This window comes from Dreissena polymorpha, chromosome 11 (genome assembly GCF_020536995.1).
Source record: "Dreissena polymorpha isolate Duluth1 chromosome 11, UMN_Dpol_1.0, whole genome shotgun sequence".
Classification (NCBI taxonomy): Eukaryota; Metazoa; Mollusca; class Bivalvia; order Myida; family Dreissenidae; genus Dreissena; species Dreissena polymorpha.
The window spans coordinates 48,975,848-48,999,122 of record NC_068365.1 but is presented as its reverse complement, the minus strand read 5'-3'; the positions used below and the strand labels follow the sequence as shown (position 1 = coordinate 48,999,122).

The window sequence follows — 23,275 nt, the reverse complement described above, 5'->3', positions numbered from 1 at the left end:
AAGACCTCAAATTATCCCTGCATGTTGTGCATCGGTATAGTGGTAAGGGCTGTCAGGATTCACCGGTACACCGGTATATCGCGGTGCATGTCGTGAAAAAAATCGCACCGCGGTACAGCGTTGCCGCACCGGTTTTTTAATATTATATGAGCACAGATATAAATACATAACATAATTATTTTGATATAGATATCGTTTTGAAAACTGTAGAAGCGATTCAAAAGGGCTTAATAAATAATCCGTTAATATCCAGGTCAAGCAAGCGCTTCCACTTGAAGATGTTTTACTTTCACGTTTAAAATACGGCGATGTATGGGTCCAAAACCTTTTTGGAATTTGGGACTGATTTCCTTTGCAAATAAGTTCATAATTATCAAAAAGATGTTTATTCTATTTTTTATTTTCTTTCTTTAGTATATCAATCGTTCAAAGCATGGCACTTCCGAATCATGTTATCTTAAGATTCTGAATAAGTCGAGGAAAAGTCAGAACGCTACGGATTTTCAATACTGGGCCCGCTGACTCCGCATTTTAAACATGTCCTTGAAGCGTTCGATTTACACAGATCGTAGTCACAGCTATTGTAAACAACATGGCAGACATTTTAGAAAAAGACGCGAATAACAATAACAATGAGTTTTAAATTGTGAAAAACAAGAAAGCAAAAAGTGACATTTGGCATCATTTTGGCCTGAAACTCAATACAAAGATAAATCAATTAGTTGATAATGTTGCCATCTGTATCCACTGCAATCTGGACGTTAAAATGAGTGGTGGAGGTACCTCAAATCTGAGAACCCACATCGATCGCCGTCATCCGAATCTCAGCAGGGCTACTAAATCCAGTACTTCAAAGGCAACAGATGAAGAGGATGAGACAAAACATGTTGCTAAAAAGCAAAAAACCCTTGATGGTATGATTGGTTCTAAATATCCCTTTAATTCCGACAGAGCCATGTGCATCACTAGATCTATTGGCAAATATATAATTGATGACATACGACCAGTATCTGTTGTCGAAGGAACAGGGTTCAAAAAGATGATTATGACTTTGGATCCTCGGTACACAATCCCAGGTCAAACTTACTTCTCCCAAACATTGATTCCCAATATGTATCAAGAGACAGCAGTCCGAGTTAAGTCTAGTCTCTCCAATGCCAAGACAGTTGCATTAACCACAGATGGATGGACCAGCCGAGCTCATATGTCATATATCACCGTCACATCTGCCCACATTACACCAGAGTGGAAACTTGAGAACTTTGTTCTTCAGCCACACTGGTCTAAACATTGCAAATGTTGTGAGAGATGCCAAATCAGAGTGGTGCATCACTACCCCCAACCCCCCACTGGTTTCTGACAATGCAGCAAATATGACAGTTGGGGCTAGGGAACTTGGCAGCCAACCACACATTGGTTGCTTCGCTCATACACTCAATCTTGGTGCGCAGAAAGCCCTGAAGATGACTTCCGTCTCAAGGATACTAGGGCGTGTTCAGAAACTTGTCGGGTATTTTCACCGTAGTACTACAGCAGCAGCAGTACTGTCAGCAAAAACCAATCTTTTAGGTATGAAAAACTTAAAGTTGACCTGCGATGTTCCTACACGCTGGAACTCTGCCGCTGACATGTTGGAACGGTACCTCAAGTTGCAGCCTGCTGTTTATGCAACACTTTTGTCACCAGAAATAAGTCGCCACATAGACCATGAGACAAGCATGTTGAATGAAGCAGACACAAAACTGGCAGAGGACATAGTGAAATGCCTGTATCCGTTGAAGGCAATAACAGAAGCAGTCTGCACAGAGAGTATGCCAACAGTTTCAGCTATCATTCCGCTCATACAGAAAGTCCAACAGAATATGGCATTGATAGGCACAGACTCTCCTATGTCACGATCTATCAAGGAGGCCGTCCTAAGTGACTTGAACACTAGGTACCATAAAATGAAAACAACTTTATACTATATTTAAACCATTTTTATGTTAATTTCAAAATAATTTGGTTATTGCTTTACAATTAACAATTATCAAATTTTTATTTTGTGATAAATTCATAGAATGTAAACTGAAAAACTATAAATAAAAATTGATCAAATTAGTTATCAGTAAAAAGAGAATGATAATTTTAAAACATGTCTGCATGAATTGTGAGCAACCAGAAAAGTATTGTTATTATTCTGCAGGTACACCAGTGAGGAGCTTCAGAATTTCCTGTCTGAGTGCACTCTTCTGGATCCACGTTTCAAGACCACTTACTTGACACCAGAGGCTATGGAGAACACCTACCATCGCTTGGCGCTGTTGTTACAATCTGGGGATGGAAAGGTAGAGGTTACAAAGCTACAAAACAAAACATACTGCATTACTGCTTCTGCTATTACTATTTCGCATGATAAATAGTGAAAATAATAATGCCGGATTAATGATAATATTGATTATAATATTAGAACACATTTTATAAAGGGAAGTCAGTATTAAGTAAAGTGATAAAACAGAGCAAAATATTTTTATCAGCATTGATGCATCAAAGAAATGTATACAACAAAAAGCTCTAGCAATGAAAAGAAAATCCGATTGTTTCAGGTACACGTTCAAGCTGACACCCAGGCTCCTACCCCTGGACAACATATTCCTCCACATCCTGTGCTTCCCGAGAGGCCAAATACCAGCCAATCACCATCTCCTACTGAGACATCTGATGAAGGTATAAACAACAAGTGCACTATGCAGCAGTTACAGTAAAATGTCAAATGTACTTTATTCAACCCAAAAATTTAAGGTGATTTTTTATATATTAACCTGTTAACTTATGCCTGCTTTTATAAAGTAAAAAAAATGTTGCAAATCATACTTTATAATTTTAAGAACTGGTATATATTTGTTTATTATAACATTTCATATTTCAGAGAATGCAGCCAAATGTCAGCGGTCCTCAGACTTCTCAAAGAAAGTTGGTCTTGCAGCTATATTTGACTTTGAGAATGTTGAAGAGGCCACAGCCGCCAAGCCCATGTCCTTGCAGGAGAAAATCGAAGAAGAAATAAAACAATATAAGCTAATGAATCAGATAAGCATAGAAAGCAACGCATTAGACTGGTGGAAGAAAAACTGTATCCAGTTCCCATTACTTGCCTCTGTCGCAAAACAACGCCTGTGCATACCAGCAACATCTGTGCCAGCTGAACGCGTGTTCAGCTCAGCCGGTGATATTGTAACTGCCCAAAGGGCGTCCTTGGCTCCAGAATTGGTTGACATGTTGTTATTTTGTAAAAAGAACTGTGATTTGTGATAATTTCTGTCCATTTTCTTAGGTTATGTGATGATTACATATGGACAGTTTAAAGTTAAATCATCATTGTTCTTCATTATAGCGTTATCTTAACATTCTAGTCATAAAAAGGTGTTTTCAAAAGAGTGTTTTTTCGATAGAGAGTATGATTACTTCTATCAAGTTTATTACAGTTTCTTTTACAGTTTCTAGTCATACTATGATACCAGTGTTTTCTGATCATTGAGTTTAATAAAGTTTGTAAAACTTGTTATTCTGCTGTTTTCTTCACAGATACATATTCTGTAAAATATCGCGGTACGTTCCGCGATACAGTGTTGCCGTACCACGATATACCGCGGTACGCTCACGGCGTATCGTGACAGCCCTAATAGTGGTAATTGATAAAAATGTTATTTATTATTATTATGGCCCCCTTTGAAGAAGAGGGGGTATATTGTTTTTCACATGTCGGTCGGTCCGTCCGTCGGTCCGTCCACCAGATGGTTTCCGGATGATAACTCAAGAATGCTTAGGCCTAGGATCATGAAACTTCATAGGTATATTGATCATGACTGGCAGATGATCCCTATTGATTTTCAGGTCACTAGGTAAAAGGTCAAGGTCACAATGACTCGAAATAGTAAAATGGTTTCAGGATGATAACTCAAGAATGCTTACGCCTAGTATCATGAAACTTTATAGGTACATTGATAATGACTGGCAGATGACCCCTATTGATTTTCCGGTCACTAGGTCAAAGGTCAAGGTCACAGTGACTCGAAGTAGTAAAATGGTTTCCGGATAATAACTCAAGAATGCTTATGGTTAGGATCATGAAACATCATAGGTACATTGATCATGACTGGCAGATTACCTCTATTAATTTTCAGGTCACTAGGTAAAAGGTCAAGGTCACAGTGACTCAAAACAGTAAAATGGTTTCCTAGTGATGACTCAAGAATAATTAGGCCTAGGATCATGAAACCTAATAAGTACATTGATCATGATGGTAGATGACCCCTATCGATTTTCAGGTCACTAGATCAAAGGAAAGGTCACAGTGACAAAAAATCTATTCACACAATGGCTGCCACTAAAACTGACAGCCCATATGGGGGGCATGCATGTTTTACAAACAGCCCTTGTTTTATTTTTAATACTGATAAATTGTCCTGCACACTGCACTTTTTTGTGTTCAGCAATAAGTTAAATGAAACTTTCTTCATGATGTAACTGTGGAATTACAATTGATAAATGTAATTTTTAGCTCCATGTCATGGTCCTGTGTCCGTCGTGTGTGCGTGCGTGCATTAACTTTTCCTTTAAACATCTTCTTCTCCTAAACTACTGGTCCAATGCTGATGAAATTTCTCAGGAATGTTCCTGGGGTGAACTTCTTTCAAATTTGTTCAAATTATGCCCCTGGGGTCAAAGTTGACTCTGCCCCGGGGGTCACAAAATTGAAAATTTGCTTATATAAGGCCTATTTTCTGAAAACTTTCAAAATCTTTACATCCATAACCATTGGGCCTAGGGCTATCAAATTTGGTATGTAGAGACATCTAATAGTCCTCTACCAAATTTGTTCAAATTATGCCCCTGGTGTCAAATTTGATCCTGCCCCGGGAGTCACAAATTTGAACATATGCTTATACATGTATAAGGTCTATTTTGTGAAAACTTTAAAATCTTTCTATCCATAACCATATGGCATAGGGCTACCAAATTTGGTATGTAGTGACATGTAATAGTTCTCCTTTCAGTTTTGACAATTTGAAACTGCCCCGGGGGTCACAAAATTGAATATATGCTTATAAAGTGCTTATTTTGTGAAAACTTAAAAATCTTTCTGTCCATATCCATTGGGCCTAGGGCTACCAAATTTGGTATGCAGTGACATCTTATAGCCCTCTACCAAGGTTGTTCAAATTATGCCCCTGGGGTCAAGTTTGACCCTGTACCGAGGGTCACAAAATTGAACAAATGCTTATATAAGGCCTTTTGTGGGAAAACTTTAAAAATCGTATTGTCCATAACCGTATGGCATAGGGCTACAAAATTTGGTATGTAGTGACAATTGAAATAGTTCTCTTCTTAATTTGGTTAAATTATGCCCCTGGGGTCAAATTTGACCCTGCCCTGGGGGGTCACAAAATTGAACATTTGCTTATATAAGGCCTATATTGTGAAAACTTTAAAAATCTTTTTGTCCATAACCATCAGGCCTATGGCTATCAAATTTGGTATATAGTGAATCTAATAGTCTTCTACCAAATTTGTTACAATTTTATCCCTGGGGTCAAATTTGACCCTGCCCCGGGGGGTCACAAAATTGAACAATTGCTTATAATTATAAGGCCTATTTTGTGAAAACTTCAAAAATCTTCTTGTCCATAACAATCCGGCCTAGGGCTATCAAATTTGGTATGTAGTGACATCTAATAGTCCTCTACCAAATTTGTACAAATTTTATCACTGGGGTCAAATTTGACCCTGCCCCGGGGGTCACAAAATTGAACATATGCTTATATAATGCCTATTTTGTGAAAACTTAAAAAAAAATCTGGTCCATAACCATTAAGCCTAGGGCTACACAATTTGTTATGTAGTGACATTGTGTAGTCCTCTACTTAGTTTGTTCAAATTATGCCCCAGGGGTCAAATTTGACATCTCCTTGTACTTAACCATAAGGCATAGGGCTACCAAATTTGGTATGTAGTGACATCAAATAGTTCTCTACCAAGTTTGTTCAAATTATGCCCCTTTGGTCAAATTTGACCCTGCCCCGGGGGTCACAAAACTTATATGGCGCCTATTTTGTGAAAACTTTAAAAATCTTTTTGTCCATAACCATTGGGCCAAGGGCTACCAAATTTGGTATGTAGTGACATCTAATAAACCTCTACCAAATTTGTTCAAATAATGCCTCTGGGGTCAACTGTGACCCTGCCCTGGTGGGTCACAAAATTAAATAAACGCTTATAAAGCGCCTATTTTGTGAAATCTTTAAAAATCTTCTTGTCGAAAACCATTCGGACTATGACTTCCAAATTTGGTATGCAGTAACATCTTATAGACAGTCTTCTACAAGGTTTGTTCAAATTATGCCCTTTGGGTCTTTGACCCTGACCAGCAGGTCACAAAATTGAGCATTATAAACGCTTATATCTTGCTTATTTTGTGGAAACTTTTAAAATATTCTTGTCCTTAACTGTAGGACCTAGGGCTACCACATTTTGTATGTAGTGAGATATAGTAGTCCTCTACAAAGTTTGCTCAAATTATGCCCCTGGGGTTAAATTTGACCAAGCCCAGGGGGTCACAAAAGTGTACATGTACTTAAATAGGGCCTATATTTAAGTATTTGCACATGCCGAAAATATTTGTTTCAGCCTTTTTTCAGCAGTGGATCGATACAGGGCCATCATGGCCCTCTTGTTTTGTGTGTGAGGGAAACAGCACGAATTCAAATAATCATTTCAATATAATAAAGCCAATATTCAGCTTCAACAAAAGAATAAAAAAAAGCTCTGTTATACAAAATTTATCTGATTTTTATGTCCCCCACTATAGTAGTGGGGGACATATTGTTTTTGCCCTGTCTGTTGGTCTGTTGGTCTGTCTGTCTGTTTGCGCCAACTTTAACATTTTGCAATAACTTTTGCTATATTGAAGATAGCAACTTCATATTTGGCATGCATGTGTATCTCATGAAGCTGCACATTTTGAGTGGTAAAAGGTCAAGGTCAAGGTCATCCTTCAAGGTCAGAGGTCAAATATATGTGGCCAAAATCGCTCATTTTATGAATACTTTTGCAATATTGAAGATAGCAACTTGATATTTGGCATGCATGTGTATCTCATGGAGCTGCACATTTTCAGTGGTGAAAGGTCAAGGTCAAGGTCATCCTTCAAGGTCAGAGGTCAATTATATGTGGCCAAAATCGCTCATTTTATGAATACTTTTGCAATATTGAAGATAGCAACTTGATATTTGGCATGCATGTGCATCTCATGGAGCTGCTCATTTTGAGTGGTGAAAGGTCAAGGTCAAGGTCATCCTTCAAGGTCAGAGGTCAAATATATGTGGCCCAAATCGCTTATTTTATGAATACTTTTGCAATATTGAAGATAGCAACTTGATATTTGGCATGCATGTGTATCTCATGGAGCTGCACATTTTGAGTGGTGAAAGGTCAAGGTCATCCTTCACAAGGTCAAGGTCATCCTACAATGTCAAACATCATATAGGGGGACATTGTGTTTCACAAACACATCTTGTTTATACATGTACTGGACTTGCCCCTTAGTTTAATCAAAGCGCTGAAGGCACTGAAGTTGATCGCTGATGTTGTCCTTGATTAGCTTGTGCGCATTGCACAGGCTAATCAGTGTGCACAGGCTAATCTTATTTGACATGCATTAAGCTCCGTTTTCCCTGAAAGCAGCCAATATGTACAGATTTCAATGATAAACACTAGACTGGCCAATGTCATCTTACAAGCTGGTAAATACACTCACAGCAGTAGAAGAGCAAACGCTCCTAAGCATTCGTTGTCTGCAGTGCAGACAGGCAGCGGTAATCGTTCCTAGCATAGTGAGTTACGGTTCTTAGCATAGCTAAGGCGTTTTAGCACATACTGATTTGCAAAATATGCTCTGTAAATTTAGTCGTGAGCTAACCCTCACAACTAAAAGCTAAATGGCAGATAATGTGTCATTCATAAAGAGTATGGACAAAAGTTTTCTTTTTCAGCCAATTTTTGTTTGTCACCATGCAATCACCAATTGTTGATTTTTAGCTGGTCAATTAACTGAACGGTCCCAGCTATACTACTCACCAACATTTCGGCATCGACTTGGCCTAATGCTCTGGTGATGATGCAAAATCTGTGTCTACAGGCATTTAATTGAAAGTATTTCACATTGTGTAGGATCACTTATTCCTCTGTACTGCAATCAAGCAGAATCGTGACCCATTTTGTTCTAAGGTTATTCAGGTTAAAACTGACTGACTGTTACTCCATATCTCTGTATCTTCTACAATCATATTGAAATCAAACTTCAAATATTTATTTAGGGTCGTTATAAACATTCACTGACCAAGATTTACAGGGCCTATTTCAGCTTTTTGGGAAGATAGCCCATGGCTTTGAAATTGGGAATTTCATCGGTATTTTAAAAAAATTGGGAAAATAAATTGAGATTTAAAACTACATTAATGAGTTCAGCATTATTAATCACAAACACCGCCATGATCAACAGTTTTCCACATAAAAAGCTTACACAAAGTCAGTCACATCAGGCACCATTTTATTTGGAGGTGCTTCATCTTCTTCTGAAGTACTACTGCTTTCAAGATGTTGAATATCAGTCATCACTTTGCTTTCGGAAGTCAATGATGATGCAACGATGCAAAAGCATGAAAAGAGTCACTTGTTATTAAACTTCAATCATTAACAATGGAAGGAGTTACAATGGGAAGACTTGTACTTCTTGACGATGTTTGTTTATTTAATGACGCTTACTTAACAAAATTAACAGTTTTCGTTTTGCCGCCAGGGTTTTGAATTGTGGGACATATTTGTTTTCCATGAGGCAGAATCACAAAACGCTTGAATTTCATCGCAATTATAATAAGCGCCTGAAGAACACGTAGAGTATCGTGCACACGGATAATGCCGACGTTATCCATATCGAAGTATAGTCTAAAACCCATACGAGACCGGATCCGACTACGCTTCGCATAAAGCGAAACAGCCGATGTCATTAGCGTTTTGTTTCCCCAATTGGGAATTTTTTAGCAAATTTTGGGAAAAAAGTATACTTTTTGCAATTGGGATTATAGCTCGATTTCGGCTATAAAATCAGGCCGAAAAGAGCCCTGATTTATAAATGTGACTAGTATCAAAACAGGATTATGGCCGCTAATACATTTAAGTTGTTTCAAGTCTTTTTATGGATTGCGTGTAATATTAAAGTTAGATTAAGGTTAGCATGCAGATGTAACTATAACTGATAGATATTCAAGTGAAACGTGACACGATGTCTTAGGGATGATCATGTGAGGACATTTACCAAGGCCCATAATTTTTACTTGCAATTAAGCACAATTCTCCGCATTTTATACCAAGATAATTCTGGTTATGTTTGCTGGCAACATCACCATGTCTCTATATCCTCAACAGAGGTGCTCATACTCATTAACCCTTTGCATGCTGGGAAATTTGTCGTCTGCTAAAATGTTGTCTGCTGAATTTCTAAAATTAGCATTTTCTTCGATTTTTTTCAAAGAATACTATCAGAATAGCAAACAGTTTGGATCCTGATGAGACGCTACGTTCTGTGGCGTCTCATCTGGATCCAAACTGTTTGCAAAGGCCTTCAAAATTCGGTTCCAGCACTCAAAGAGTTAAATGAGCAATACCTATAAATGTTGATATGCCTTCTATCAGGATTATTCCTCTTTTGCACTTAGATTAGTATGGTTCATGTGTCTGATTTGTAATTTATTATGTTAAACATTCAAACATGTATTTGAGATCAACATGTAATTAAGTAGACTTATCCCCCTTCGTGTTTGTGTAACCAGGGTCAAGTTATGAAAGTATATTTTAATATGTTTTATGATGCACATCAGTTTATCTCTCATGTATGTTGATAAATATGTAAGTTTTCTTTAATTATATTGATGTGCTAATACCAAAGACCCTTAGATAATGATCAAAGAGAACTCGGGTACACCTATTGAGAAATAGGTCCAACAGGTTAAGAGGTAGACTGTTACAACATGTGTGACTGAAATAGTAGGGGGTAACAGTGTTGTAAAATGCTGTGAGTGGCAGTTTGATATGTAGAAGATATGAATATGGTCAATGATTGAAAGATGCTTATTAAGATAATTAGATTTGATTGGAAGAAAGGAACTAGGGGTGTCTCAGAATGCTGTGAGAAGGGAGTTAGGGATGGATGTGACACTTAGTGAGGGTTATAGGAGCATTAAGAATAGGATGTCTAAAGAGAGTATTAATTATTAGAAATTAAGTAATGTGGACAAAGTAAAGTTGAGTAGAATGAAAATAAAATATAGAAATAGAACTTGATATTAATTATTATTACCTGTGACATTTTTAGCTCACCTGAGCACAACGTGCTCATGGTGAGCTTTTGTGATCCTTTTTGTCCGTCGTCCGTTGTGCGTTGTGCGGCGTCAACATTTGCCTTGTTAACTCTCTAGAGGCCACAATTATTGTCCAATCTTCATGAAATTTGCTCAGAAGATTGGTTTCAATGATATCTTGGATGAGTTCGAAAATGGTTACGTTTGCTTGAAAAACATGGTTGCCAGGGGGGGGGGGGGGGGCATTTTTCCTTATATGGCTATAAATGGCTATAGTAAAATCTTGTTAACACTCTAGAGGCCACAGTTATTGTCGGATCTTCATAAAACTTGGTCAGAAGATTCATCCCAATAATATCTTGGACGAGTTCAAAATGATGCCGGTTGGTTGAAAAACATGGCAGCCAGGGGGCGGGGCATTTTTCTTTATATGGCTGTAGTAAAACCTTGGTAACACTCTAGAGGCCACATTTATTTTCCGATCTTCATGAAACTTGCTCAGAAGATTTGTCCCACTGATATCTTGAATGAGTTTGAAAATGGTAACCTTTGCTTGAAAAACATGGCTGCCAAGGGGCGGGCCATTTTTACTTATATGGCTATATAAGGCTATAGTAAAATCTTGTTAACACTCTAGAGGCCACATTTATAGTCCGATCTTCATGAAATTGGGTCAGAAGATTCATCCCAATAATATCTAGGACGAGTTTAAAAACGATGCGGGTTGGTTGAAAAACATGGCCACCACAGAGCGGGGCTATTTTCCTTATATGTATATTGTAAAACCTTGTTAACACTCTAGAGGTCACATTTATTTTCCGATCATCATGAAACTTGGTCAGAAGATTTGTCCCAATGATATCTTGGATTAGTTTGAAAATGGTTTTGGTTGCTTTAAAAATATGGCCACCAGGGGCGGGGCATTTTCTCTATATGTATATAGTGAAAACATGTGAACACTCTAGAAGTCACATTTTTGGCCTAATTTTCATGAAATTTGGTCAGAACATTTGTGGCCTTGATATGAGAGTTGAGTTCGAAAATGGTTCCGGTCAGTAGAATAACATGGCTGTCAGGGGGCAGTTTTCCTTATTTGGCTATAGAGAAACCTTGTAAACACTCTAGAAGTCACAATTTTTGCCCAATCATCATGAAAGTTGGTCAAAATATTGGTTTTCTTGATATCTTGGACGAGTTCGAAAATGGTCCAGATCGGTGAAAAACAAAGCCGCCAGTGGGCGGGGCATTTTTCTCTATATGTATATAGTGAAAACATGTGAACACTCTAGAAGTCACATTTTTGGCCCAATTTTTTATGAAATTTGGTCAGAACATTTGTTTCCTTGATATGAGAGTTGAGTTTGAAAATGGTTCCGGTCAGTTGAATAACAATGCTGCCAGGGTGGGGGGCAGTTTTCCTTATTTGGCTATAGAGAAACCTTGTAAACACTCTAGAAGTCACCATTTGTACTCAATCATCTTGAAAGTTGGTCAAAACATTGGTTTTATTGATATCTCGGACGAGTTCGAAAATGGTCCAGATCAGTGAAAAAACATGGCCGCCAGTGGGCGGGGCATTTTTCTCTATAATATTAAAGTGAAATTCATGAAATTTGGTCAGAACATTTGTTTCCATGATATGAGAGTTGAGTTCAAAAATGGTTCCGGTCGGTAGAATAACATGGCTGCCGGGGGGGGGCAGTTTTCCTTATTTGGCTTTAGAGAAACCTTGTAAACACTCTAGAAGTCACAATTTTTGCCCAATCATCATGAAAGTTGGTCAAAACATTGATTGGTTTTATTGATATCTTGGACGAGTTCGAAAATGGTCCAGATCGGTGAAAAAACATGGCCGCCAGAGGGCAGGGCATTTTTCTCTATATGTATATAGTGAAAACATGTGAACACCCTAGAAGTCACATTTTTGGCCCAATTTTCATGAAATTTGGTCAGAACATTTGCTTCCTTGAATTATAAGAGTTGAGTTTGAAAATGGTTCCGGTCAGTTGAATAACATGGCTGCCAGGGGGGGGCAGTTTTCTTATATTTATATAGTAAAAAAAGCTTGTGAACACTCTAGAAGTCACTTTTTTTCCAATCATCATGAAACTTGGTGAAAAGATTGGTTTTATATAAATCACATAATTAATGCCATAATTATTAGATTGTCTAAATTTTCATTATATTATACACAATCCTTGTAAACACTCTAGAGGTCACAATTTTGTTTCAGATTTTATGAATCTTGGTCATAATATTTATTTTTGTAAGCAAAGTTTGATGTTTGGTAAGGGGGGGGGGGGGTCAACTCAAAATATAGGTCACCAGGTCAAATCTTACAAAAACAAAATCAATCCATATGCCAGAGTTTTGGTTCAATAATGATGAAACTTGACCAGGATGTTTGTCTGTACAATATCTAGGTCAAGTTTGATGTTTGGTAAAGATTGAATGAACCGACTCCTCTCAGGTGAGCTAACTAGGACCATCTTGGTCCTCTTGTTTCCTTATGTGGCTGAAGTAAAACCTTGTAAGCACTCTAGAAGTCCATTCTTTAGGAAACTTTTTCAGAACATTTGTTTTAATGATATCTGGGCTGAGTTTGAAAATAGTTACCGTCCCTAGAAAAACAGTAATAAAATGGTTTGACTGTTTTGTACAGGGCATGAAATCAATGCAAACAATACACCATGGCCACTATGTGGTAATCAAAAGATTGAGACATCAGCTGCCAGTGTATGTAAATAGTTGATATATTTAAACATTTGCAAAGTTGCAAACCCATGTGTTAATCAAAATTTTTACACTACAAATCGAGCTATGAATAACTAAAATTACAAATCAGTAATTGATATTGATATCATCTTCCAGGTATTGTAGTGACTTCCACACTGTTGATCGAGAGATGTTGACAAATGCAAACCACTGCGGCGATCGAGAGATATCAGCATCAAATGACATCTGCTGTGAAATTCCAGACAAATTGACATCACATGACAGTTTTTATAGCAAAGATGATGGGCAGTTCTGGTGCGACACCTGCGGGCGTGGTCTGCAAGACCTGATTAGCTTGAGACAGCATGTTGCACAGCACATTGTTGATTCCATCAGAGACAAAAATGAAACCTATGCCAGCCAATCGTTACATGCAGTCCTTTTGAGTAACCAGGAACCTGTTACAGATGGAAATGTGAGGACAGAATTAGAAGACTCTACTCTAGGTATGCTGAACCTCTGTTCTCACATTGTTTGCACTCTGTCCTAGAATTGTTTGCATAAACAATAACTGCAGTCTGTCAAACAATTCCTGTATACCTATATTTTCCTGTATGTTTTTCAAAAATCCTGTACATGTATCACATTAACAGCCTATATTCCTGTTATTTTCCTGGGTTTTATAAGCTCTGTGTTTTCGGAGAAAACGCGAGATATTGTCATAGCCAGCTCGTCGTGTCATCCGACGTCCGCCGTCCTCGTCGTGCTAAAACCTTAACATTGGATGCACCTTGATGAGTTCTACACGCCACACCCATTTTTGGGTCACTAGTTCAAAGGTCAAGGTCACTGTGACCTTTAAAAAAAAAAAATCTGACAAGCTTTCATCTATTCAAAAATGCACCCTTAGCCGAACGTGGCACCCATTAAGCCATGACTTTTATATTTCTTGGTTTACAAAACTGCCGACCCTAATTTTTAGAAAATGGGGAAAACAAATAAAATCGGAAAATCGTCTTTTTTTATATATTTTATTCCTGACCGCACTGAAAAACGAGCGAAACAGAAAAAAAACGATCCGGTTCGAGTACGGTTGCGAATATAATCAAGTAAGTACAATCAACAATTGGTTCACATATATTGCAGAGATCAGGATATTTTTCAATGTGACACATTATGTACCAGTCCTTTTATGGGCACTTCCCAAAATTTATTTTGGGTAAAAATTACAGACAATAGGAACATCAGCGTCAGTAAAATGTCGACCCCATCAAAATTTATTTCCGAGTCTGTGACGCAACTATATTGTTTAACATGTTAATTATAGTTAGGAACTGTACAGAAAGTTTGGAAATCGGAACAAATAGGTATATCTCGGAAAATCATTGATAAATGTCTTTTCAATGCTTAAGGCAGAGTAATTTCGGCAAATCAGAACTCAACTTGCGTAAAACACTAGCTCAATTAACCATTAAACTCTGCCTCAGTTCTCTGCAAAAGATTCGAAGGCGGAGCTATGCACGTGCTATTATTAAATTGGAGGATTGCAATTGAGAAACAAACACACGATTTGTTCAGCATGTTGATTGCTAGACAAACGAAGCCAACTTTGTCTGCGCGAAATATGTCGCTTTATTGCTTCAGACAGAAAGCGGCTTTCCTTTGATGACGTCAAACTGTCTATTCACACAGACTGCAAATTTTCGGAAGACTTTAACTGACTCCTTGTTTACAATTCCAGTAAAAAAGCACTTGCTAACATTACACTTTGAATTAAATTATCAAAATAAAGCAAAAGCGAAGTTGACAAATATGATTAAATTAATTCACGTCAGTTCAAATAAGATGTTTTGCGTTGTAAATCAAAGTGTTTTCATGACAACAACAACTTTAACAAACATTACCGCGACGACACGGGGATCGATCTACCTCGATTTTTTTACATGGACAATCTCATAAGTAGAGTAAGAGCAAACACATAATTTGTGTATAAGTAGTTTATCTTATATAAGATTTATGCAACAGGCATCGTATTAGGTAATGGTGTGCATCAAATTACGGACATGAAGCGCAGTTTTTCGTTTTTTAATGGGAGAAGAACGCATGTCATGTAATGGAGTGTTTAAAATTGCCTGATGTTACAAAAGGTGCTTTTAGGACTCATTTCATTTAAAGATATAGATGTGTTTCATTGCATTATTGATTTTTCGTCTCCGTGTTAAGGTTATAAAAGATATGTTGTCTTTGTTCTGAAATATTAGTATTACCGTAACTTTTTTTTTCCAATGAAATTTTTTTTTGGATAGCTCACCTGATTGCTCAGGTGAGCTTTTTTGACCAGTCTTTGTCCGTCTTATGTCCGTCCGTTCGTCGTCCACATTTGGTTTGGTAACACTCTAGAGGCCACATTTCATGTCGATCTTCATGAAACTTGGTCAGAAGATTTGTCCCAATCATATCTCGATCAAGTTCGAAACTGGGTCATGCTGGGTCAAAAACTACGTCACTAGGTAAAAAAACAACCTTGTAAACACTGTAGAAGTCACATTTCATGCACAATCTTCATGTAACTTTGTCAAAATGTTTGCCTTAATGATATGTTGGTCGAGTTCAAAAGTGGTTCCGGTCCGTTGAAAAACATGGCCACCATTGAGCGGGGCAGTTTTCCTTATTTGGCTATAGAGAAACCTTGTAAATACCTCTAGAAGTCACAATTTTTGCCCAATCATCATGAAAGTTGGTCAAAACACTGGTTTTTTAGCTCACCTGATTGCTTAGGTGAGATTTTGTGACCGGTCTTTGTCCGTCCATCCGTCCGTCCTTCTGTCCGTCAGTAAACATTTGCTCGTTAACACTCTAGAGGCCACATTTCTTGTCCCATCTTCATGAAACTTGGTCAGAAGCTTTGTCCCAATGAAATCTCGGCCGAGTTTGAAACTGGGTTGTGCCGGGTCAAAAACTATATCACTAGGTCAAAAAAAGGAAAACCTTGTAAACACTGTAGAAGTCACATTTGATGCCCAATCTTCATGTAACTTTGTCAAAATGTTTGTCTAAATGATATGTTGGTTTAGTTCAAAAATGGTTTCGGTCCGTTGAAAAACATGGCCGCCAGGGGGCGGGGCAGAATTCCTTATATGGCTATAGAGAAACCTTGTGAACACTCTAGAAGTCACAATTTTTGCCCAATCATCATCAAACTTGGTCAAAACATAGGTTTTATAAGTATCTCGTACGAGTTCGCAAATGGTCCAGATCGGTGAAAAATCATGGCCGCCAGGGGGCGGGGCAGTTTTCTCTATATGTATATAGTGAAAACATGTGAACACTCTAGAAGTCATATTTTTGGTCCAATCTTCATGAAATTTGGTCAGAACATTTGTTTTCTAGATACGACGGTTGGGTGTGAAAATGGTTTTGATTGGTAAAATAACATGGCCGCCATGGGTGGGGGGGTCATTTTCCTTATATTTATATATTAAAAAAACTTGTGAACACTCTAGAAGTCACATTTATTGCCTAATCATCATGAAATTTTGTCTAAACATTGATTTTATAGATATCTCGGACGAGTTCGAAAGTGGTCATGATTGGTGGAAAAACATGGCCGCCATGGAGGGCAGTTTTCTCTATATGTATGTAGTGAAAACATGTGAACCGTATAGAAGAGACATTTTTTGCCCAATCTTCATGAAATTTGGTCAGAACATTTGTTTCCTGGATACCATGGTTGAGTTTTTAAATGGTATGGATCATTAAAAAAACATGGCCACCAGGGGGGAGGGGTCTTGTCTTATATTTATATAGTAAAAAAGCTTGTGAACACTCTAGAAGTCACATTTTTTGCCTAATCATCATGAAATTTGGTCAAAACATTGGTTTTGTAGATATCTCTGAAAAGATTGAAAATGGTTGTGATCATTTGAAAAACATGGCCGACAGGGGGTTGGGTAGTTTTCTCTATATGCATATAATGAAAACATGTGAACTGTCAAGAAGACACATTTTTTGCCCAATCTTCATGAAATTTGTTCAGAACATTTTGTTTCCTGGATATGGCGGGTGAGTTCGAAAATGGTTCGGATCATAAAAAAATCATGGCCGCCAGGGGCGTCTTTTTCCTGATATTTATATATTAAAAATGCTATTAAACACTCTTGAAGTCACATTTTTAGCCGGATTTTTTTCGAAAAAATCTCGGCTTATAGATTGATGTTGTCGGGCGGGCGGGGGGGGCGGGCGGGCGGGCGGGGTGGCGGCGTGCTCGAAAATGTTAAAGTTCTTATTTCATGGTATAACTTTGGTATGCTTGGACCTAGAGTCTTCAAACTTGACATGAAGGTTGGCCAGGATTAACAGATGACCACTGGTCATTTCAAGGTCATTCATTTAAAGGTCAAGGTCACTGTGACCTTCAATATAAAAAATGTTAAAGTTGTTATAACTTTGGTATGCTTGGACCTAGAGTCTTGAAACTTGACATGAAGGTTGGCCATAACTAGTTAGTAACCACTGGTCATTTCAAGGTCATTCATTTGAAGGTCAAGGTCACTGTGACCTTGAATGTAAAAATGTTAAAGTTCTTATTTCATGGTATAACTTTGGTATGCTTGGACCTAGAGTCTTCAAACTTGACATGAAGGTTGGCCAGGATTAACAGATGACCACTGGTCATTTCAAGGTCATTCATTTGAAGGTGAAGGTCACTGTGACCTTCAATATAAAAATGTTAAAGTTGTTATAACTTTGGTATGCTTGGACCTAGAGTCTTGAAACTTGACATGAAGGTTGGCCAGAACTAGTAAGTAACCACTGGACATTTCAAGGTCATTCATTTGAAGGTCAAGGTCACTGTGACCTTGAATGTAAAAATGTTAAAGTTGTTATAACTTTGGTATGCTTGGACCTAGAGTCTTGAAACTTGACATGAAGGTTGGCCAGAACTAGTAAGTAACCACTGGACATTTCAAGGTCATTCATTTGAAGGTCAAGGTCACTGTGACCTTGAATGTAAAAATGTTAAAGTTCTTATTTCATGTTATAACTTTGGTATGCTTGTACCTAGAGTCTTCAAACTTGAAATAAAGATTGGCCAGTACTAGAAGATGACCACTGGTCATTTCAATGTTATTCATTTGAAGGTCAAGGTCACTGTGACCTTAAATGTTAAAATGTTAAAATTGTTATAACTTTGGTATGCTTGGACATAGAGTCTTCAAACTTGACATGAAGGTTTGCAAGCACACTTAGATGACCACTGGTCATTTCAAGGTCATTCATTCTAAGGTGTGATAGAAACCTTTTGGAGTGATCATAAGGCTGTCTGGATTTCTGTGTAGGTATGTGAAAGCAAAACAATAAATAGTATTATTTCATCTAAGTTTATTTTCTTACATTTGATAATGAAATTGATGGAAACTTCAAACAATATGTTACTAATTTGCTAATAAAAAAATTGAGATCAAACTTTCCTAATTGTCAATTCAAGTTCATATTTGTGACCTTAAATGTTATTGTTGTTCATGTATATGCATGCATTCAAAACATAACACAAGGTTTGCTCATGCCTTGAAAAGTACTTACATTTCATTTTGACCTTTGAACAATATTTCAGTAATTTAAGTATTGCATTGACAAAAACACGAAAGGTACTTTCCTGTCATTTAAATCAAAAATCCGGCTTCAATGCGGTCATCTCCGACCGCGGAACTCTTGTTAGCTACTTCCTACGGGTCTCAGGTGAGCGCCTTAGGGCCCACGGCCCTCTTGTTTATTTTGCTACAATGCCATCCTCATTAAGTCCAGACAATTTTTACTATATATATAAGACAATTTTTAATGAACTTTCCTTAAATGATCCCAGCTTTGAGACACAGTGTAGCGCCAATACGTGAGCCCCTTACTTAAAGGTCAATTTGACACATAAAGGTCAAAGATGGCCGCAATAGAACTGGTCCAGACTGTAACCAGTCAAAATAACATCATAATGTCAATACCAAAAAAACATGCATGTCTTTATTTAGTAAAGAAATACATAACATTCTAATTTTGAACTTTAGTGAAAATATTTAAGAAATGACTTAAGATGTTTCTGCAATACGACCCCAGGTAATACTTCAGATCATAAAAAGCTCAACTCTTACAAGCCACATTGATGGCCATTTCATAATTCAAAGTTATTTACAAATATTATGTTATTGATATAACAATCAAGTTAAAATCTGAGTTTTTGAGGTAACAAACTGATATACTAAGTAAAATTGAAAGAATACATTGTAAACATTCATAATGTAACATTAAGGTTAAACATTTATAGAAGACTTTGCCAATAAAATGTGTGAAAGTGATATCACAGAGTAGCTGGAAACTGGATCATGTGGAATCAATGAGACTGTTTGTTAAGATTTTATAACAATACCACATTAATCTGCTTGTTGTGCAATTTTTTTTTTATCAAGCAATACGTAAGCCGACTTGGAAAACCTCACATGTATTCAATACGCATTTATTTGCTTATTATAATGTTGTGTCATTAAATTGATTGTCTAACTTTTTGGCGTTTCATAGGGGCTCCCGATTGTGCAGAGACTGCTGGTGGTCTGTACACATGCTCAGTATGCAGGGCAGAGTTCTCAGAGGTGCAGGGGTTCAGGAGACACCAAAGTGTACACAATGCAACAGGCATTACATCTCCAAGTCAAAATAGGCTTCAGTACAATGAGGGGTTCATTTCGTCAAGTACTAATCATGCAAGGATTTGCAGTAAAGAGCGACCACATATTTGCAACGTATGTGGAAAGGGCTTTTTTACCATAAAGACACTCAAGCAGCACATGAGTTTTCACACGGGAGAGCGGCCCTTCAGTTGCAGCGTTTGTGGAAAGGGCTTTGTCACCAAAGGCCAACTCAAGTTGCACATGAGGAGTCACACAGGAGAGCGGCCCTACAGTTGCAGCGTTTGTGGAAAGGGCTTTTATGCCAAAAACACACTCAAGCAGCACATGAGTATTCACACGGGAGAGCGGCCCTTCAGTTGCAGCGTTTGTGGAAAGGGCTTTGTCACCAAAGGCCAACTCAAGTTGCACATGAGGATTCATACAGGAGACGGGCAACACAGTTGCAGTGTTCGTGGTAAGAGTTTTATCATCAGTCCCACCTCATTGTGCATGTGAGAATACACACAGGACAACATTGTGTCCTCTTTACACTCTAGAGGCCACTTTTTTTCTGATCTTCATGAACTTTGGTTGAAAGATTTTTTTCCAATTATATCTTGATTGAGTTCGAAACTAGGTCATGTGAGGTCAAAAACAAGGTATCTTGATTCACAGATAAGTGAAGACTAATAAAGCACAATACATTCATTAAAGGGGCCTTTTTATGTATTTGTAAATTGCCAAAATTGAAAAAAGTTGTTTCAGATTCGCAAATTTTCGTTTTAGTTATGATATTTGTGAGGAAACAGTAATACTGAACATTTACCATGCTCTAAAATAGCCACTATATGCATCTTTTGACGATTTAAAAAAAATTATAAAGTGTTGCAACACGAAACGAATTAATAATTTAGAGAGTTCTGTTGTTGTCATTATATTTTGTGAAACAACGAGGATTGTTTATATAAAGTATCAAATACATCTGGCATTGTATCCGGAAGGATGGTTGAGTGGTCTTAGTGGTAGACGTTTTATGCTCCCCGTATATATATATGGGAAGCTTATAGTTGCCAGTTTGTCCTTCCGTACGTCACACTTTTTTAACAGTTTCTCATAGCACCTTTAATACTTCACCGATCTCTTTCATATTTGGCATGTAGATACCATGCATGGACCTCTACCTTTTGATGACGCTTGAGGTCACTGGGGTCAAGGTCACCAAGGCTAATAATAGATTCTTCCATCACACTTTTGTTACAGTTTCTCATAGCACCTTCAATACTTTACCGATCTCTTTCATATTTGGCATGTAGATACCTTGCATGGACCTCTACCTTTTGATGACGTTTGAGGTCACTGGGGTCAAGGTCAAGGTCACCAAGGCTAATAATAGATTTTTCCGTCACACTTTTGTTACAGTTTCTCATAGCGCCTCTAATACATTACCGATCTCTTTCATATTTGCCATGTAGGTACCTTGCATGGACACCACCTTTTGATGACGTTTGAGGTCACTGGGGTCAAGGTCACCAAGGCTTATAATAGACTTTTGTTACAGTTTCTCATAGAACCTTCAATACCTTACCGATTTCTTTCATATTTGGCATGTAGATACCTTGCATGGACCTCTACTTTTTGATGTTGTTTGAGGTCACTGGGTCAAGGTCAAGGTCACCAAGGCTAATAATAGATTTTCTGTCACACTTTTGTTACAGTTTCTCATAGCACCTTCAATACTTTACCGATCTCTTTCATACTTGGCATGTACCTTGCATGGACCTCAACCTTTTGATGATGTTTAAGGTCACTGGGGTCAAAGTCACCAAGGCTAATAATAGACTTTTGTTACAGTTTCTCATAGCACCTTCAATACTTTACCGATCTCTTTTAGATTTGGCATGTAGATACCTTGCATGGACCTCTACCTTTTGATGACGTTTGAGGTCACTGGGTCAAGGTCAAGGTCACCAAGGCTAATAATAGATTTTTCCGTCACACTTTTGTTACAGTTTATTATAGCACCTTCAATACTTTACCGATCTCTTTCATATTTGGCATGTAGGTAAATTGCATGGACCTCTACCTTTTGATAACGTTTAAGGTCACTGGGGTCAAGGTCACTGAGGCTAATATTAGATTTTCTCAAGTTCTCACTTTTTTCCACACAATTGACCCATATTTCGACAAAGCATCATTGGGGAGCATCCTCCAGTTTTACTGATATCCTTGTTACTCCAGGACTCCAGGGGTCAGTGGTTCAAGCCCTGCTGAGGGTTACCTTTTTGTTCCCTTCCGGTTTCACCGGAGGGGACTTACGGTTTGCGCTCTGTGAGTCCGTCTCTCCATCAGTCTGTCACACTTTTCTGGATCCTGCGATAACTTTAAAAGTTTTTAATATTTTATTATAAAGCTTGAAACATATATAGATGGCAATAAGGACATTATGCATGTCATTTCTTTTTGTTCCTACTTCATAAATTCTGGTTGTTATGGCAACAAATAATTTATTTTTTATTTCTGACAATGGTGGAGCCAGTAGGGTACATATATTGCTTGGCAATGTCAACTTTTTCTTACCGACTTTTTGTTGTTTCGACAACGGCCCCTTCAGTCTTCAAGATTATAGGGTGTAGTTTTCTGGAATAAAAGATGGCGGCTATTATAAATATTTACGATTACGCAATGATTTTTTTGCAATTTAGCAGCCATTTAGCGTTGTATCAATGTATACCATGCACAAACTTTTTTATTTGAAATTTGGAGGTAAAAATCCGCGCGCTATACAAGGGAAAATACGGTAGTCTTTTTTTTTTTTTAATTTTATTCTTTACTTTTTACTGGAGCTTTTTATGTCCAATGTTAACATTTATCGGTATGAAGCATTTAATGTCAAACTTCAAAACTTGCCAAAATCTGTGAAAAGGCCCTTTTAAGATGAAAACATCAAAAATCTTCTTTTTTACATTTCGTTGTAGTTACGACATGTGTGAGGGCACAGTAATCCTGAACATTTACCATGCTCTTATATATCCATTATATGCATCTTTTGACGATTTAAAAACCTGAAAATTATAAAGCATTGCAATGCAAAATGATTGAACAATTTGGAGAGTTCTGTTGTTGTCATTATATTTTGAGATACTACGATGATTGCTTACATGTATATAAAGTATAAAATACATCATTCAGTGTACAATGTATAAACACAGATGGCCGATTGCTATAAGCCATAGACTTTTACTCCAGGGGTCAGTGGTTCGAGCCTAGTTGAGGATTACTTTTTATGTCACCCGCCCACTTAAGGGGGGCACATATTATTTTTGCCTTGTCTGTTGGTTGGTTGGTACGTTTGTGTGTTTGTTTGCTCCAACTTTAACATTTGTCATAACTTTTGCAATATTGAAGATAGCAACTTCATATTTGGCATGCATGTGTATCTCATAGAGCTGCACATTTTGAGTGGTGAAAAGTCAAGGTCAAGGTCATTCTCCAAGGACAAATGTCAAGTAT

At 37.6% G+C, this 23,275-nt stretch overlaps 2 protein-coding genes across 3 annotated transcripts in view; both read left to right on the top strand.

Annotated features, from left to right (window-relative positions):
* LOC127851825 (zinc finger protein 260-like) overlaps positions 1 to 23,275 on the top strand; it is a 43,571-nt gene that overhangs the window by 10,188 nt on the left and 10,108 nt on the right. For both annotated transcript variants that reach the window (XM_052385753.1, XM_052385752.1), the window contains exons 2-3: positions 13,266 to 13,615; positions 19,677 to 20,240. In XM_052385753.1, the coding sequence (XP_052241713.1) occupies positions 13,300 to 13,615; positions 19,677 to 20,240 (880 nt within the window). In that variant the 5' untranslated portion in view covers positions 13,266 to 13,299. The remainder of the gene's footprint in view (positions 1 to 13,265; positions 13,616 to 19,676; positions 20,241 to 23,275) is intronic.
* Positions 1,261 to 3,544, top strand: LOC127851833 (E3 SUMO-protein ligase ZBED1-like). The gene is made up of 4 exons (XM_052385764.1): positions 1,261 to 1,936; positions 2,186 to 2,327; positions 2,586 to 2,706; positions 2,909 to 3,544. Exons 1-4 carry the CDS (start codon positions 1,374 to 1,376, stop codon positions 3,289 to 3,291), a joined length of 1,209 nt encoding a protein of 402 aa, XP_052241724.1. The 5' UTR covers positions 1,261 to 1,373; the 3' UTR covers positions 3,292 to 3,544.

Bases quoted from the DNA above. Each gene is read 5' to 3' on its own strand.
- LOC127851833 (XM_052385764.1), top strand. From the start codon at position 1,374: ATGACAGTTGGGGCTAGGGAACTTGGCAGCCAACCACACATTGGTTGC. The intron at 2,328-2,585 runs GTAGAGGTTACA...CGATTGTTTCAG, and splicing joins TACAATCTGGGGATGGAAAG to GTACACGTTCAAGCTGACAC. The intron at 2,707-2,908 runs GTATAAACAACA...TTCATATTTCAG, and splicing joins TACTGAGACATCTGATGAAG to AGAATGCAGCCAAATGTCAG.